This window comes from Colobus angolensis, unplaced genomic scaffold (assembly GCF_000951035.1).
Source record: "Colobus angolensis palliatus isolate OR3802 unplaced genomic scaffold, Cang.pa_1.0 Scaffold3, whole genome shotgun sequence".
Classification (NCBI taxonomy): Eukaryota; Metazoa; Chordata; class Mammalia; order Primates; family Cercopithecidae; genus Colobus; species Colobus angolensis.
The window spans coordinates 28,944,905-28,964,141 of NW_012116265.1; the positions used below are offsets into that span (position 1 = coordinate 28,944,905).

A 19,237-nucleotide genomic window follows, 5' to 3' on the forward strand; every position below is an offset into this window, starting at 1 on the left:
AGGAGAGAAGGGGAGAAGAGGAGGGGAGGAGGGGAGGGGAGGAGAGGAGACAAAGTAGACCCGTCTCATGCCACCACCACATTAACTAGACCCACCAATCACATTAACTAGTCAAATTTGTTTTTAAAATAGTAACAACTCCTTTCCTTCCAAACCCTCAGCATTAAGAATATCTGGGACTGGGGTCCAAGTAGCTAGAAAAGAGACCAACAGACCAAAGGCCTATGGCCTCCTGTGACCAGAAAAGAAGGCTATATATACTGGTTATTCAGCTACTTTCTCTCAGATACAAATCTACCCTTTAATACTCATCTCTGTAACACTGAAAATAAAACTCTGAAAACTACTTTTCTCTTCTGCAGCTAACTTCCTCACACTGCCAATAAGGACACTAGAGGGAGAATACAGTACATGCTTTTTTCCAGTCAGCATTGCCCCAGCATAGCAGTGATAACCACCAGCTTTTTTTGGCACTCTCAGAAATTCCCCTCAGACATACCAACAGCTGTCAGGAAGTACCCCCTCCAGAGGTTCTGAACCCCAATTCTATGAGGTCCCAAATCCAAGTTCTCATTTCCCCCCAACCATATGAATAGTGGTTGATTCCTGCAAATACTGTCTCTGTGTTACCCCAGTGTTCCCTGTTTGCTTTTTCAGTCCTCCAATACCTGTAAAATCCACTCCCTATATTAAATTTTCTGAGCTGAAATTTTTTGTTTTTGTTTGTAATTCTGTAGGGAGAGGGGTTACTATGTTACCCAGGCTGGTCTCAAACTCCTGGTCTCAAGAAATCCTCCTGCCTCAAGTATTTAGTGTGGACTGTTTTCCTGACTTGATCCTAATTGAGCCATCATGGCTAGATGGAATAAAATTCAACATGATCTTGATTACTTTGGAAAACACTCTTCCCAAACATGATAGTCCGTAAGAAAATATTTACTGCCTCTCCTCCAAAATAGGTACAAGATAGGAAATGGATACAAAAAGCACAGATGAGGAAGAAAGAAGAAGAAACATAACCTAAGAAAGCAATATACTGAAACAAATACCATGGTATAAAACACATTTTAACCCTGAAAAACATAAAGAAAGGCCAATAAAAAGTTTGAAACAAATACAAGTTTTCAATGCTAATGAAAACCACAGACTTTTAGATACATGATTCTTCTGCCTCTGCCATTGTTCAGTTTTGTTACAGCAGTTTTATATCTAGTTTGGGTTATTACACTTTAAGGAGGCTATTGAGAAATTAGGGAAAGTCCAAAGAAGATTATACAAATGATGAAAGGGGATAGGAAATAGGATCTATAAAGAAAGATTCAACAGTCAAACCTTTTAGTCTAGCGAAAAGAAAACTTCAGGCCAACATATTAACTGCCCTCCAGTTTAAGAGTTCTATCCAGCTGTCCACCATCATCTCTAAAGAGGAAATGAGCTTAAAATGGAAGACAACAAAGTAAGTGACGACCTCAAATATAGCTTCTTAGCTTATGACTCTCCTTCAAATAACTGAAGTGGTATCTCTTAATGCTGGTTTCACGAGAGAATGACCCAGGATATTTTTACCAAAAGATGATGATGATGATGATGATGATGATGATGACGACGACAACGACAACGATGACAGATCGATGATGATGCCCAGAACCCCAAAGGCAAAGATCTAATTTAACTGGTATGATACAGAGCCCAGGCATAAAGAACAAAAAGTATCCAAGTGTTTATAATATACTGAAAGCGGGAATGAGAACCACTTAATGGACCACTGCATAACTGTGCTACTCAAAGTATGTTGTAAAGATGAGAGGGAGAGGGGAGGAGAGGGGGGAGGAGGGGATGAGCTACATCCAGATTACCAACAGGAGCTTGTTGGAAAGGCACCATCTCATCCTATTCCAAAACTACTGAATAAGAATCTACACGTTATTATGATCCCCACACAATCCCATATGCCCATGAAAGTTTGGAAAACATTGTTCTGTAATAGTTTGAAAGGGGCGTGAGTGTGTGAGACCAAACACCAGCCTAAAAATAACTAAGCTGAATTTTTCTGAACTTTTAAATATAAAAATTTTTTTACCCTAAGGTCATTTAGAGTTTACTAAGAATACTATTTTAGAGAGTGAATAATAATTCTAACTAAATATTCAACACATACTGTTTGCTGGCAGTATTATTATTATTATTATTATTATTTTTTTTTGAGACAGGGTCTTGCTGTGTTGCTCAGACTGGAGTACAATGGTACAATCACAGATCACTGCAGCCTGGATGGACCTCCTGGACTCAAGCAATCCTCCTGCCTCAGCCTCCCATGTAGCTGAGACTACAGGCACACACCACCGCATTTTTTGTACATACAAGGCCTCGCTATATTGCTCAGGCTGATCTCGAACTCCTAGGCTCAAGTAATCCTCCCACCTCAGCCTCCCAAAGTATTAGGATTACAGGCACGTGCCACTGCACCCAGCCCATTATTCTTTACAAATTGATTTAATCATCAACACATCTATAAAGTAGATATTTAATAATAATTAGTTATGACAAAATAAGGTATTAAATAATCTGCCCCATGTACTACTTAAAAAAAAAAGTCGTAAATCTGAGACTTGAGCTGTAGTCTGTTTAAGGGCCTATACTTAACCCCAAAATAATACTAGTTTGTCAACACCATCCCCAAACATTCTGAAATCATTCACAACGAAAGTATAATAACTGGTAATGAAAATGCTATAAGAGTAAAGAAAAAATTAGTGTGCTCTTCTCTGGTTAAAAAAAAAAATTTCAGCCAGGTATGGGGTGTGTGTCTATAGTCCCAGCAACTTGGGAGGTTGAGGAAGGAGAATCACTTGAGCCTAGGAGTTTGAGGCCAGCCTGGGCAACAAAGTAAGATCCCTGTCTCTTGAAGAAAAATTTTGGTAATAACCACTATTATTTATATTTGGGAAGTAACTGAAACCCTATGTTGGGGGACATATTCTTCCCCAATGCCTCCTTAATTCATCCCTACAACTATTACTACTTCCACAACCATTACTACCACTACAACCCTCAGAAAAGTAATGTACATGAGGCTATAATTAGTTTATACAATAAAATAGGCATGACATAAATTTAGCCTGATTTTTCTCCTCTGTATCTCACCGCTTCCAACCTCTAAAAAAGTCTACTGCTTCCATCTGTTACTATAGAAGCAAAAATTACCATTTCAGTTAAGACCCAAATGGTACTTCTGAAAATACTGAGGAAAACTTCTAAAGGAGAGGTCAGACAGAGACTGTCAGTAAAAAGCCTACTAGAAGTTTAACAATTCATTGAATTCTAAATAGCACAAAAGAATAGTCAAAATTCTCAGAGATAAATAACATTATTGTACTGCCAGATAGATTGAATTTAAAATATGCAAAACTATATTCTATGAGTATTTAAAGCAGAGCATTACTAAGATATTTTAGCTTCATTCAACAAGCACGTTCCATTAAAAAAAAAAAAAAGCATACAATACCTTTTTAATTAACAATGACAAACCAACCCTGGTGACCTAGTTTCTGCTAATGAACAAAACTACAGATAATAAAAATACAGTTGCTTAACCCATAAAAATTATTAAAGTCAATACTGGAGCCAAAAAGATTTGCGGGCTTAAGATACCAATGCAAAGACTCACTGAAATATAGTCTTCCAAACACCTAAGTTTAAAATTATGACTTGAGGCAATTTATTGGTTCCTTTGAGTAAGATTTCACTTGAAGAATCTAAAAAAGATAAGGTTATGTGAAGCACTGTGGGGATGCAACTTGATTTCCTAAAAAGTCGAGTGAGACTTCCCAGGAAGGAAAAGATACAACTCAAAAGAATAGACAGATAAAACCCAAAAGAATGTTCTTAGGGAGCAAAGCAATAAGTCGAAAACACAGAGGCTGAGCATTCCTGATTATCCTTTCATTAAATAATATGACTAATAAAATGACCCAGACCAAAACTCCCTGAAAATTTCTATCAGCTTTGAAATCTTCATATTATATAAATTATCTGTAGTTATGCTTTTCTTCTAGTTAGCAGCAGAAAAGTGCTCCCTTTCCCTCTCCACCTAGCCTCATAACAGCACATTCTCAGTCAGCTTTCCTTTCCCACCCTATCCGGAGACTATAAATTGAGTAAAATATGACATATTTTATAGTAAATTGAGACTACTTTACTCATAGTGTCAACAATTATCTTGTTTGAATAACTGAATAAAATATGATATATTCATTTAAAAATACTCCAAATAATTGTATTTTATAAATTGTAATATTTATAATACTTTAATATTTACTAAACATTAGCTGAATGAATGTCACCACCCATTAAACTCTTATAACATAGAAAAATCACATATATGTAAACATTTAAACGGAAAAAATGTACCACCTCCATTACTCATAAAATGAAAAGCTTATTATATCAAAGAAAAATATTTACAAATCGTTAGAATCATTTTTTAATCATCAGGAAGAATAAATTAAAAAGATGATTCTCAAACTTCATAGAAAATAAGAATTATGATTAAGCTTATAAAACTGCAGGGTCTGGGCTCCATGGCCAGAGATCCTGATTCAGACTTGGAGTTTCAGATGACAAACACAAAACTCTACATTTTAACAAGCTTCCAAGGTAATTACCATGCAGATTATCCTTGAACCACACTTTAGTAAATATTTCACTTTCAAACCACTGTCAACTTCCAAACAAGTCCTTCAGGTCTGATCAAAATGCCCATTCCCATCTTTCATCTTAGGAACATCAACTTCTGATTAAGGAATCAACATACAGAAAAAGTAATAGCAACCAGTTACTGGACATGTATTACTGCTGGAAATGAACTTTTACATACTCTAATATACACATACAAATTAAATTATATACTGCATATGAAGTATGTAACACAGTATCTGGCTGGAATAAATGCTCAATAAAAGGAGCAACGATTATACTTAAAATTTATCCCAATCTTAGGAGGTGGTTGCTATTATTGCCAATTTGCAGTTGAGGAAACTGAGGTCTAGTAACTTGCCCAAAGTCACAGGCATAGTTAAGGGTCAGAAACAGAATTGAAGACAATCCATTTGACTCCAAAACCTGAACTCTTTAATCTAGGCTAACTTCCTGAAGCACCAGGGCAACAACCGCAGGTACAAAACCACTCCACAGTCATACCCCCTAGAAGAATTTTCCTGAGTCATACCACGAAAATCATGGCCAAAGTCCATTCTCACACTTGGGGCTATGAAGAACTGCCCAAAATTGGGCAATTTATAAAGAAAAGAAGTTTAATTGACTCACAGTTCTGCATGGCTGGGGAGGACTCAGGAAACTTACAATCATGGTAGAAGGGGAAGAGGCATGTCTTACATGGTGGCAGGCAAGAGAGAGTGAATGTGTGAAGGAGGAACTGTCAGACATGTATAAAACCATCAGATCTCATGAGAACTCACTCACTAACATGAGAACAGCATGGGGGACACCACCCCCATGATCCAGTCATCTCCCACCAGCTCTCCCTTGACACGTGGGGATTGTGGGGATTACAATTCAAGATGAGATCTGGGTGAGGAGACAAAGTGTAACCATACCACATACTCGTACAAATATTCCTATATGACTAAGCATGAAAGAAGGGCAGTTATAGGACTATGATGAATTGAGGTTGCTAAAAATGTTTAATGTTTTACAGCACTTGAGAATTACAAATTATGGCTGGGCGCGGTGGCTCAAGCCTGTAATCCCAGCACTTTGGGAGGCCGAGACGGGCGGATCACGAGGTCAGGAGATTGAGACCCAGCACTCTGGGAGGCCGAGACGGGCGGATCACGAGGTCAGGAGATCGAGACCATCCTGGCTAACACGGTGAAACCTAAAAATACAAAAACTAGCCGGGTGAGGTGGGGGGCGCCTGTAGTCCCAGCTACTCCAGAGGCTGAGGCAGGAGAATGGCGTAAACCCGGGAGGCGGAGCTTGCAGTGAGCTGAGATCCGGCCACTGCACTCCAGTCAGGGCAACAGAGCGAGACTCCGCCTCAAAAAAAAAAAAAAAGAGAGAATTACAAATTAGGTAATCTATGTAATAATAACTCTAAAAGGAATATGACTGAAAATATGTCAAAGGAATCTATTCTGAAATCACTCAGGGTTAGCTGTTTAACTCAAAGATAGTACAAACTCAGTCTTACGATTCTCCACATCTAGGCAGCCTTGGGGGGCCAACTAACAGACTTATTTCCTCCCCTCAAAATATAAACATAATTACTATTTACTTCAAAGTTCTCTATTTAAAGTGATTTTTTCTACTTAAATTTTTCTAAAATCTGATTATGTTCCTAATGATTAATTTTTTGTGTCTAAATATTTTATTTTTTAAAACACTAACTTTCCTTAAAATGTCTGTTTCTCCCCTCATCTCAAGTTCCTACTAAACGGTTTTCTTTCTTCCAAGTGTATTTCTAGCTTGTCTGTTCCCACCACCTGTCCCCAAAATGGTAAGCACTGGTTTCCAAAATACCTCCTTACCTCTACTTGAACCAAGACTACATTCACAACAAATAAAACACAATTAGTCATAGCAAAAAATATTATATACTGATAACATTAGCATATTACAAATTCAGAAAATGGAAAAATGATAAAAGTGTGTTTTATTCTAAATTATATTTTATAAACTTGTATTTTAACCTGGTATCTCTCAATAAGCAATACAAATCCTATAGCTGTTGTTTAGCTTTTTAAACCCTACAAATAGCTTAGATTTTTAAAAATTAAATCTATTAAAATTAGGCTCTTAGTCAAATAAAATACGATACATAGATAAAGAGCAATATACAAATGGACCGTAGCCTGCAGGAACACGTAACTCCCATTTGTTCACACTCTCCTTAAAGGAAACAAAATCTCCAGTACTACCACATCCAAACCAGAAGTGATGATTCACTAGAGTGCTCCTGCCCAAGGAACCCCAGTGCAATAAGAAGCCGCCAAAGTGAAAATCCTGCTTGAGACCTGTTCATTTAATACGTAAAAGCAGGTATCTCAATTACCTAAATTTTCACAAAGAATACATAACTTTTTTTTTAACTATCATAGTTATGAAAGATTTGCTAGTTTTTAAAATGTGATTATTTAATTTACTGAGTTTTTTTTTTTTTAAGGGAAAAGCAAACTTTAGTAATTCCTACCTGAGGAATGAAACTATAAACATATTAAATCCTATAAAAAGAAAAAAAAGAAAGGTTCTGAAAGGTTCCAGAAAGAGGCACAAAGTCCCTAAACCAACAAACACCATGTTTCACACTAAGTAAGAACTTTGTGCCTCTCCTACAGAACTCTGTCTAGGGAAAAAAAAATTGAGAGGTCTTTCGGTAAAACCAGAGCCCAGAACTATGACAGCAGACATTCTGGAGTCTCTTGGAAGTCCTTCTAACTATACAACAAAGCCTCAATCAGCAGGAAACCTAAATATTTGGTAAACCTTCCTCCCCACTTCCTTAAGTATAAAAAATATCCTTTCTCTTCCTTCTCCTGAATTCTGGAACCCTTCAGAACCTTACTTTTTTTTTCTTTTTATAGGATTTAATATGTTTATCGTTTCATTCCTCAGACAAATACCTAAGGTATGCAGGGCTTAAAATCTAGATGATGGGTTGACAGGTGCAGCAAACCACCATGGCACATGTATACTTATGCAACAATCCTGCATGTTCTGCACATGTATCCCAGAACTTAAAAGTAAAATTTTAAAAAATAAAAAATAAAAAAATATGTTGCCCCTCCTGAGCAGATTCTCTGGATACAACTGGAGAGTGATGCTTTGCAGCCCCAGATTCCTCTTCACTCCTTGTTTGTTACACACAGAGGGAGAATAAACCATCTACTTGTAATTCAATCAGAAACTTTTTATGAACATAGCAACTACAATAAACCTTTTCTCTTCTAATGGTATGTAAATGCACTGTCTAGTAAGGTATTCAGTAGCCAAATGTAGCCATATGAAATGTGGTTAGTTTGAACTGAGATGTGCTGTAAGTGTACAATACACATGGATTTCAAAGACTTAATATGAATAAAAGAATGTAAAAATCTAATTGATATTTTTATATTGATTAGTTGTTGAAATATTTTAAATACATTACATTAAATAACTGAAACCAATTTTAAATGCTTCTTTTTGCTTTTTTAAATGTAGCTAACAAAAAGTTAAAAAATTACAGGTGTGGTTCACTCTACATTTCTAATGGACAGCAGTGGGGTATAAATTAATGACCATAGCTTTTACTAAACTATATCTAGATCAAACTTGCATGTTTATATAGTATGATAAAATGTAGTCATTACAACAGCTAAACCAAAATTCCTTTCCCCCTGACTTACAAAGTATACTACATTCACTTATCTGTTTCCAGGTTCCTTCCTTTCTTATCTCTTCATCTAATCTTAAAATATTGAATAAATTTTATGTTTCTTCACCTCCTCCTCACTTCCACCCAAATTACCGGCCTTGAAATATTAATCTTTTATCTCCAAAGACTATCATACTTAGAAAAAAAAATAGGAGAAAATTTTTCCCAAAGAGGCCTCCAAGGTTATCCCTAAGAGACAATACATGGCAATGTCAAAGGTTTGGTCTCTAGAATCAATGGCCCAGTGAGAACTAAATTATTGTAGCTCAGTTTCTTTGTCTGTAACAGAGGGTAAATACTATCATTTACTATCAAACTAATCTTTCATTTAATTAATATTTAATATTAAAACATCAATTCTATAGGTTATGAGATAATATAAGAAAAGCATTTAGAACAGTACCTGAGACTTTAGTGCTAAGAAGTATGAACCATTATTACTACCATTATTTCCTTTTTTGTCAAGCTTCCTGAACCTATCCCTTCTCTTTTTTTTTTTTTTGAGACGGAGTCTTGCTCTGCCGCCCAGGCTGGAGTGCACTGGCCGGATCTCAGCTCACTGCAAGCTCCGCCTCCCGGGTTTACGCCATTCTCCTGCCTCAGCCTCCGGAGTAGCTGGGACTACAGGCGCCCGCCACCTCGCCCGGCTAGTTTTTTTGTATTTTTTAGTAGAGACGGGGTTTCACCGTGTTCGCCAGGACGGTCTCGATCTCCTGACCTTGTGATCCACCCGTCTCGGCCTCCTAAAGTGCTGGGATTACAGGCTTGAGCCACCGTGCCCGGCCTCCCTTCTCTTTCTATTCCTAGCTTCCCCATCAACAGGTTCTCTCTTCAGTCAAGCCTAAAGTACATTTAATAAAATGGAAAGAATACAGAATAACAGAGGAAGAAGGTGGTTATTTGGGACTGACAAAAACAAAGAACTCCAAATACTGGAGCCCATAATAAAGTGGTCTGCATTACATGATAGAAAGATTCCTCACTATAAAAAGCAGTCAAGCTAAGTCTGGGATTCTGTAAAAAGTACCTTCACTGGTGACTGAAACAGTTGTTTCTAAAGTCCCCCTTTAATCCTCAATGCCCTGGAAAGGTATACAATGCAGATATTAAAATCTAGAAGCTATCTCATTGGCAATAGTCATCAAAGTCTAAAAATTGTACATTCCTTATGGCACTCTGACTTGGCCATTGATTCATGCCTGTACACAAAAAAAATCAATAAGCTCCTATCTGTAACTATTGGAGAGCCCAAGTTTAAACTTTCACCTTATGGCAGGGAGAGAGAGGGGAAGACAGAGAGGGAAGGGGGAGCTAAAGGGGAGGAGAGGAGGGAAACAGGTGGGGAGGGAGAGAGAGAGACATGAAATGTCAAAACTCCTCCTTTGCCACTTGTGGTAAACCAAGCCTCATGGACTTAGAGCAGATTCAGGTGGGTAATTCTTTAGCCTAAGCCAAAATATAGGTAATACTCTTTCATATATTATAGACATTTACATTATGTTTTATTTCCTTTCTCTTCCTTCTCCTGAATTCTAAAGTCTACAACACTGTGTCTGACATATTAGGTACTTGATAAAAGAAAAAAATTCCGCAGAATTAAATTTAAAGGAGTTTAACTGAACACTGAACGATTTGCAAATCAGGCACCCTCCTAAGCCAGAATAGGTGCTGAGACGCCAGCACAGCCACATGGTGGAAGATTTAAGGACAGAAAAAGGAAAGGAATGTACAGAAAAAGGAAGTGACGTACAGAAAAAGGAAGTGACATACAAAAACAGTTGGACTGGTTACAGGTTGGTGTTTGCCTTATTTGAACACAGTTCGAACAGCTGACTACATTTGATTGGCCAAAACTTAGTGACTGGCACAAGTGTGGCTACAGTTTGTTTCTGCCTCCATTTGTTATAGTTCACAGTGTACAGAGAAACCTTTAGGCTAAACTGAAGTAAGAAGGCAGCTTTCGTCTAAACTTAACATACTCATATATATTTGTCATGTTGGATTGAATCTATAGCTGTAATATGAAAAAAAAATATATTACTTACCTTCAGTTTTTAAAACACTTTCACATGATTTCACTTGATTGTCCCAAAAACTGTAATAATTAAGCACATTGAAGACATAGTCTTATTTTTTGCTAAGTTACTGAAGCTCACAAGTCCAAGTAACTAATTCAAAATTATTCATTTTTTTATGTCTTCATAAGCAAACTTTTATTCCAAGACTAGGCTGGTTGTAAGTGACAAAATAAGAACTTTACAGCACTATATTACATCACACCACATGACACCAGAGCTTCTTTTAGAGAGAACCAGTGGGGTAAGGGAGAAGGCAAAAGAAGATTGTGATGATGACAAGTTTTTAACAATGAGTTAAATCTATAGCCTCCCTATATAAAATTGTTTTTCACATTTCACTTTTCCTATCTTACTAAAGTCTCAAAATTCTATTTACTTTCCTAAAAGATTTTCTGTTAATTCCTTTTTCCTCACATAATTAAGTTATGCTTAATCATCAAAATTATATTCCATATCACATTTTACCTGCTATCTTTCCTCATATCTATAAATCAATTCATGCTTTAAAAACTATGTGATTTTATAAATATAGTTCCCTTATTTTGTCTTAATGAATGTTTTATTACTCTTTTCAGTTCTCCAGTATTCTTTGAAATGGCTTCTGTTCAATTTTATCCAGTCTGAAAATAACCTATTGTCCCCACGCTGCTGATATTCCCACTGGACTCGCATGAGAAAAGGACCAGAAGTTTCTCTGTAAAAATACTTGAAACAAGCAATCAGTGAACATTAGCTGACATTCAAGATATAAAAAGCAAAGTTAACTTGCTACCTACTGTCATTCCTGAGCCCATATTTAGAATGACCTATAAACCTCCTTTGATTAAAAGCAATTCACTGCTCTTCTCTGAATATGTTTCCTCATCTGTAAGAAAGTTGGTCTCGATGTTTAGAATTCAAGATTTAAAGAGGTGCTGAGTCTGGTGATTTAAAGCTAAGTTTATTTACCCTAATCATTGATGTATTATTTTAATGCATATATTTGCACCTTGTCTACCCACTGTACTTTGAGGTAAGAACCATGTCCTATATGCTTACCACTTTTAATATGGTGCTATGCAAATACAGGCAAGTTTCACTTGGTTTTCTAACTAAAAGCGTTAAATTGTTGGCTTTAGCAGAAGGTTCTTCAAATTCCCCTATGTGCAATTCAACAAGTCACTACAATTTTGAACCAGATTCTGAGCAGATAACACTGTAAAATTGTGGTGAGAATCCAAGATATTTTATTATATCTTATGATCAATATTCAGCAAAACTGCCATCTGCAAAAGAAATGGTAATTAACTGGGAAAGGCAAAAAGGCTCTAAACCTTGCTGTTAGCCACAGTCTTCCATAACCCTTATATATAATCTCTGACTGATGAACTAAAAACCAGACCTGGTGGCTAAGCTCGTGTAACGGCGGCGGTGTCGGCAGCTGCTGCAGCGAGGAGAGTTTGGCGCGATGTCTCACACCATTTTGCTGGTACAGCCTACTAAGAGGCCAGAAGGGAGAACTTATGCTGACTACGAATCTGTGAATGAATGCATGGAAGGTGTTTGTAAAATGTATGAAGAACATCTGAAAAGAATGAATCCCAACAGTCCCTCTATCACATATGACATCAGTCAGTTGTTTGATTTCATCGATGATCTGGCAGACCTCAGCTGCCTGGTTTACCGAGCTGATACCCAGACATACCAGCCTTATAACAAAGACTGGATTAAAGAGAAGATCTACGTGCTCCTTCGTCGGCAGGCCCAACAGGCTGGGAAATAATTGTGTTGGAAGCATTGCAGGGGTTGGGGTGGGCTTGGAACACAGGTGTGTACAGCGTGCTGTAGTAGAAGTTTTGTATCATAGTAATCCTGTTTCCACTTTGTTATACTCTAGCCAAGATTGACTGTATTGGATGAAATGTGAGGATCTTGTTCAATCGGAAACCCCCGTTACCCCCTCTTTTTTTCTTTTCTTTTCTTTTTTTTTTTTTACTTAAACATTTTTATGATGATTTAGATGAAAGTTGTTCTTCGTCAGTTAATGTTGGTTCCAGTCCTTCAACTGTTCATATCTACTTTATAACATTCATGTACTAACCCTTCTTCAAGATGGGGTGGGGGTGGAAATGCAGTTTAGCCATGTCCTCAAGATAAAGTCTTGGTAAAAATAAATAAATGTCCTTTAGTTATATTTTCAAAAAAAAAATAAAAAATAAAAAATAAAAAATAAAATAAAAAAAATAAAAAATAAAAACCAGACCTTAGAATGTCATCAACTCCCTAGATCACAGCTCTGGGAGAGGGGAGGGATGTGATATATATGTGTATTTAGTTTTTGATTTATCATAGTAGGTCTTTCTCTAAAAATTAAGAGGTTTGCCAAATTTGTTTTCAGATGAGGTCAAAGGCAATTTCCTAGTAGAGTAAAATTTGAAGAAATATAGTTTTTCAACACAGATACAGGCTTTTGTAAATGTTTCCAGTCAACTTGTAATAATGTCAACATTAGCTAAAATTTAGATTGAAAACTATTACCTTTCTCAGTAGTTTGCGCAGATGCCTGGGCCTTGATAAAAATCACTAAACTGTGTTTAAAATATATGTGTATCTGTAAAATTCAATACAGATACAGGTGACAAAAATCACTTAACTGTGCATACAGCAATAGAAGAACCAAAAGGTTATGGGAACCTTAAAAGTCACATGTAATCATCACATCTGCATGCAGTTAAATACATAGCACTCCAGTTTCAGAAATCCTGAGCTTACCAAAAACTTTTACAACTAAATTTGGGTTATTTGGGGTGGGGGTGAAAGAGATACGAAAGGAGAGTAAAGAGCCTTTTACAGCCCCTATTTTGACTAAATCTGCAGCTGTAATTACAGCTGTTCTGAAGCTTTTCTTGGAACTGCCCAATTATATTTAAATAATAACCAAAAGTAGGTTTAATGAACAGAAGAATTTGACAGGAAGACTTCTTCACAGTTAAAAGCTATTTTTGACTATATAATTAATATTTTATTATTTTTGCCCTGCAACTAATCGATAAGAATTGTTATATAAATGCAAGAAGCCTTTTCTTCCTTGGGTTTTGGAGTTTTTAATGTTTTTCTGAAAAGAAAGTACACTGAATTTCTTTGGTACTTGTGCAAAAACTTGCATTTTAGGTTTCTTCTCCCTTGCCATGCCATCTGTTTTATATGAAACAAGTCTATTACCCACATGACATAAATGTGTGATACCAATAAACAAAACATAATCCTTTTTAATATCATTCCAAATATATTTTCTAATGATGCATTTTACTCAAAAAAAGTTACAACATGAATCAACACAAATGAAGCTATACACATTTTAAGACTCATTTTTATGTTATATTTTAAATACAATCAACAGTTAATTTCCTGGACAATTATTCAAATAGGGAATTTTTTTTTAATCACAAATCTATAGAACTTTTTAAGTAAATGATCTGTCCATTTATAAAAACATCCTCAATAGCTGAAATTTTTTAAATCACATGTTATGTTTTATCCCTGAATAGCAGAGATTCCTATAAAAACATCAATACTTTCTTAGGGAGAAATAAAAAAGGCTAATAAAGAAGCCTTTCAGATTCGCTAAGATTTACTATACGGAGACTAAAAGAAATACGTCCCAGAAAATTAAAGAAAGCTAGGATACTGAACACTTGCTTCATATTCACCATTGTTACGGGTGTAGGAGAATGAGGTTAGGAAGCAAAGTAACATGTTACAAAGAAAAGGTTCTTGCCAGTGACAGTTTAGTGTTAGATAAATCTGTTCTCTAACTTCCTCTGGCTATCAAAAAGAAAAGCCAACATTATTGAAATTTTCGTATTTTGCTGAACAACAAAAAATACTTAATACTACCTGACGATACTAAAATCTGACCCTGAGAGCCTCATGTAACTAATATCTGACCCTGAGAGCCTCATGTAACTAATCTATTTTCCATAGTTATGGTCAGTATATTCATGTAGAAATAGTAAATACATTATTCTTCATGTTGTTTTTTTAAGTTAGTTCAAAAAGTACAAGGTCGATGGTGAACTTGATTAGGAAGGAACAGGAAACTCACTTCTTTTTCTGTATTCTGAAAAATTGGAAAGAAATGCCCCAATAATCCTAAATATGGTGGCCAAATAGTCACACTTTTCTGAATAGGCCTATGTCTTCTATGGATGCTAACCAGTCTGGTATTTAAATTAAAAGCTAAGCAAGCATTACAAGAGGAACACAAGGAGCCAAAAAGCAAGAGGCAAACTAGCAGATAATAAGAGGATTTACATATTTAAAGAGGATAAAGATAATTTAATTTCAAGGCACAGATTATATTCACAGGAAACTGGCTCACCTGTAGTCAAAATGTACCTCATAAAAACAAAGAAATCACATGGAGCACAGAAAACAATTCACCAAACTCAAGAATGAACAGTGTTAAGCAGCAGCTGCTAGAAACCAGTAGTGCATTAAAAAGATAGAAGAGAATAGCTGACCTTTCAGTCACAAAACTGAGTTCCCTGAAAAGTACAGGCAGGCTTTGAAAGGTTGGGTACATACACCAAAGCCTGCAAACCAACTATCAAAAATGATCTCATTTGACTTCTACTAGGATCATCACAGAAGGATGAAGCAAAATGAAAACAGGCCATTGTAATTTAAGTTGAAGACGTGTCCTCAACTAAAATAGCTGCTGCAAAACCCTATTCAAATCTCCCTTCCAGCCAGATGTCTACTTCGAAGCTTTTCATTATCATATATTACTGTTTCCTCTACTACAGAGCACCTACATAGCAGGATCCAAGATACAGTGCAGCTGGGTGAGGTAGCTCACGCCTGTAATCTCAGCACTTCGGGAGGCAGAGGTAGGAGGACTGCTTGAGGCCAGGAGTTTCAGATCAGTCTGGGCAACATAGCAAGATCCATTTCTACAAAAAATTTTTACTGAGATGTGGTGGCACACACTTGTAGTCCTAGCTACTCAGGAGGCTTAGGCAGGAAGATCACTTGAGCTCAGAAATTCAAGGCTGCAGTGAGTTATGATCACACCACTGTACTCCAGCCTGGGCAACACAGCAAGATCCTGTCTCTAAAACAAACAAAGAAAAAACTGCACAAAGAATTCAAGGAGCAAAGACTGAGAGAAATTTCCTGCATCACAAATTATTTAACTCCTTCATCTCTGAAATTTCACAAAGACAGTGCCTTCCAAAATCAAGAGTTAGGAATCTAAAATTATGAGCAAGATAATGGGTTCTTCTATTTGGGGGGCTGGAACTGGGGGAGACAAGGAGAAAGGCTGCAAGAGCCAATGACAAAAAAATCTACTGTGAAGACACTAAAAACTAAGAATTTTTTTTTTTTTTTTTTTTTTGAGACAGAGTCTCGCTCTGCTGCCCACGCTTGAGTGTGCAGTGGCACGATCTCAGGTCACTGCAACCTCTGCCTCCCGGGTTCAAGTGATTCTCCTGCCTCAGCTTCCTGAGTAGCTGGAATTACAGGCACCCACTACCTCACCTGGCTAATTTTTGTATTTTTAGTAGAGATGGGGTCTCACTAGGTTGGCCAGGCTGATCTCGAACTCCTGATCTCAAGTTATCCACCTGCCTCAGCCTCCCAAAGTGTTGGGATTACAGGCATGAGCCACCATGCCCAGCCCCAACATTCTTAATAAAATTCAAATTGCCCGATAATTGCTAATCTAAATGATCAATTCTCCACTCCTCTGAGACCTATCCTTGACTAATTACTCCTCAAACTGAACTTTGCCTGACCCCTCCCGTCAAAGCCCTATAAAAAAATTCCACCATCCTTCTCCAAGTTAGAACTCTCCTTCAGCACCTTCTCATGCCCACTATCTTCTTTTTTTTGTTTTGTTTTTGAGACTGAGTCTCGCTCTGTTGCCCAGGCTGGAGTGTAGTGGCACGATTATCGGCTCACTGCAACCTCCACCTCCTGGGTGCAAGGGATTCTCCTGCCTCAGCCTCCTGAGTAGCAGGGACTACAGGCACATGCCACCACGCCCGGCTAATTTTTGTATTTTTAATAGAGATGGGGTTTCACTATGTTGGCCAGGCTGGTCTCAAACTCCTGACCTTGTGATCTGCCTGTCTTGGCCTCCCAAAGTGCTGGGATGACAGGTGTGAGCCAACACTACCAGTCCATGCCCACTATTTTCTAACATAGTATTATGCTAATAGAGTCTAACAGTGCTCTGGCTGATTTTCATCCAAACTATGTAATGTTCCAGGAGGGCAACAGGGCAGGAATTTGCATCATTTTTTCTTGATGGGTTCCAAGGTAACTGTAAGCACTGCTTCTATGTCCATATAATCACTAGGGAAATATACAATAGAAAAATAAAGCTTTCTCTGGTCATTTCTTTAAAATAATAAAGACAAAGACAAATACTTATTAAGCACATAAATATACTGCTATATACTTCTATGTAATTGATTCTATTTAATGCTCACTACAACCCTCGAGGTAAATATGCTTATCCTCATTTTACACATGCAAAATCAGAAATTTAGTTTAAAAAACTTAGCCAGTTAGCAAGTGGTAAATAGAGGGTTTAAATTCAATTATCCCAAGTCAACTCTTTCTACTCAAGCAAAGCCATAAGCTACACTGCCCTAGCTCCAACTACCATCTATAAGAAACAAATGCATTCTTCTGAGCCCCCTGTCTTGTTAGGTCTACTTATTTGCTTTTCTCAATATCTCAGTAAGCCTCCATGACTTAAAAGCTTCTTCATGTAATTCATCTCTTATTTCAACCTCTTCCTATATGTTCACCAATAAGACCTAAGTATTCTATAGCTGTCTCCCATCCAGTAATGCCAAGCTTCACAGTTAAAACAATTGTACTCCTAACAGATTTCATCAGGATGCGTTCTCCAAACATTTCTAAGTATTTTTCTATATTCTTCACATCATTTAATTAGACTCCACTAGTATGTACTGTAGTTTATTTTAACCAACTGAAAATGATATTGGAAATAAAATACTTTTTAAAACCTAGGTATTACTATATATGCAGAATAATAGTTTGGGGGGATTTTTTAGAAAGAAAATTGCCAATACAATATGTATATAATAGATACTTGCATTAGCTAGTGCCAAAACATAAAGAAATTGTAATTCTCAAACCAGAATTATTTTTACCACTGAAAATAATGGGAAAAAAAGTTTTAAAAAATGGAAAATAATGGGGTTAAAAATACACTATATATGGAGGTCAGGATGCAGTAAAACAACCAGGTTTGTCCTCTCACTTAAAACGAAACAAAAACGAACATAATATAGAAAACAACATTTTTCAAGAAACCAGACATCAAGCAACAAAGAACAGTGATTCTAGAGAGACAGGAAATAATACCTTCAACAGTCCCAGCTTACAACCTTTAGAGACTTTTCAGGCTAAGGCCCAGGGAAGAGAAAGAAATCCAAGGGGAGCTAGGTGCATGGATAAACTAACTTGAGTTGATGAAAAGGGGGTTAGAGTCCATGAAGACCAAGGCAGCTAGCCCTGGGAAAGTAGCAGGGTGGCTACATAGAGAACAAAACCCAGAGATCTGCAGCAGGGCCTCTCAAATACTCAACACAGTACTGATTAGCTCAAAGTGTGACACAACTACTGGAGGCTGGGGGGAAAAACATCTGAAAGAATTTGAGAGAACAGTGATGGATAATCATGCAGACTTAGGAATATTGCCTGTTCCTACCAGCCAGACTGGTAAAGCTCTTAATTCACGGGACATTGAGTGGAGTGCTTAAGAAGGTCTTGCCTCAGTAGTGAAGAGTAATTAGCCCTGGACTGAGCATTGCTCCAGGCCTTCTAAAAAAAATCATAAAAGCAAGCCTCAAATTGTCTCTAACTACATATCCAGAACAAAATTCAACAGAATTTCTAATAATAAAAGAATATCTAACACTCAAAAAAGGTAAAATTCACAGTGTCTGTCAGTTAAAGATTACCAGATATGCAAAGAGGCATGAAAACATGAACAAAGCAATCAATTGACTGAAACCAACCCAGATGTTAGCAAGCAAGGACATTAAAAATTATTATTGTTTTTAAATAGAGACAAGGTATTACTGTGTTGCCCAGGCTGGTCCTAAATATCTGAGCTCAAGCAATTCTCCCACCTCAGACTCCCAAAGTGCTGGAATTACAGGCATGAGCCACTATGCCTAGTCTAAAAGTTATCCTGAATGTATTTCACATAGCCAAAACATTAAGGGACAAGGAAGATATAAAAAAGATCTAAATCAAAACTCTAAAGATGAAAACTATAATATCTAACATAAAAAAACTACATAGAACAACAGATTAGACGCTGTAGAAGCAAAGATTCATGAACTTGGAAAAATACCAATAAAGACGATCCAAAAATACAACACAAAAAGAGAAAAGAACACAAAAAGAATATAAAGAGCATCAGTGAAGAAGCCAAATATACATCATAACCAAGTGGGTTTATTTCAGAAACACAGAGTTGGATTAACCTTTAAAAATCAAGCAATGTAATCCACCATATTAACAAACATTTTCCATTTTTTTGAGACAGGGTCTCAACTGTTGACCAGGCTGGAGTGCAGTGGCATGATCTCGGCTCGCTGACGCCTCCACCACCCAGGTTCAAGCAATCAATCTTCCCACCTCAGCCTTCCAAGTAAGTGGGACTACAGGTGTCCACCACCACGCCTGGCTAATAAAA

At 36.9% G+C, this 19,237-nt stretch overlaps 2 protein-coding genes across 7 annotated transcripts in view; one reads left to right on the forward strand and one right to left on the reverse strand.

Moving 5' to 3' along the window:
- Nucleotides 1–19,237, reverse strand: part of FUT8 (fucosyltransferase 8 (alpha (1,6) fucosyltransferase)) — a 342,950-nt gene that overhangs the window by 230,285 nt on the left and 93,428 nt on the right. The gene's annotated exons all lie outside the window — the stretch shown is intronic.
- On the forward strand, nucleotides 11,894–12,682 carry LOC105517262 (enhancer of rudimentary homolog). The gene has a single exon (XM_011949750.1). It carries the CDS (start codon nucleotides 11,957–11,959, stop codon nucleotides 12,269–12,271), a length of 315 nt encoding a protein of 104 aa, XP_011805140.1. The 5' UTR covers nucleotides 11,894–11,956; the 3' UTR covers nucleotides 12,272–12,682.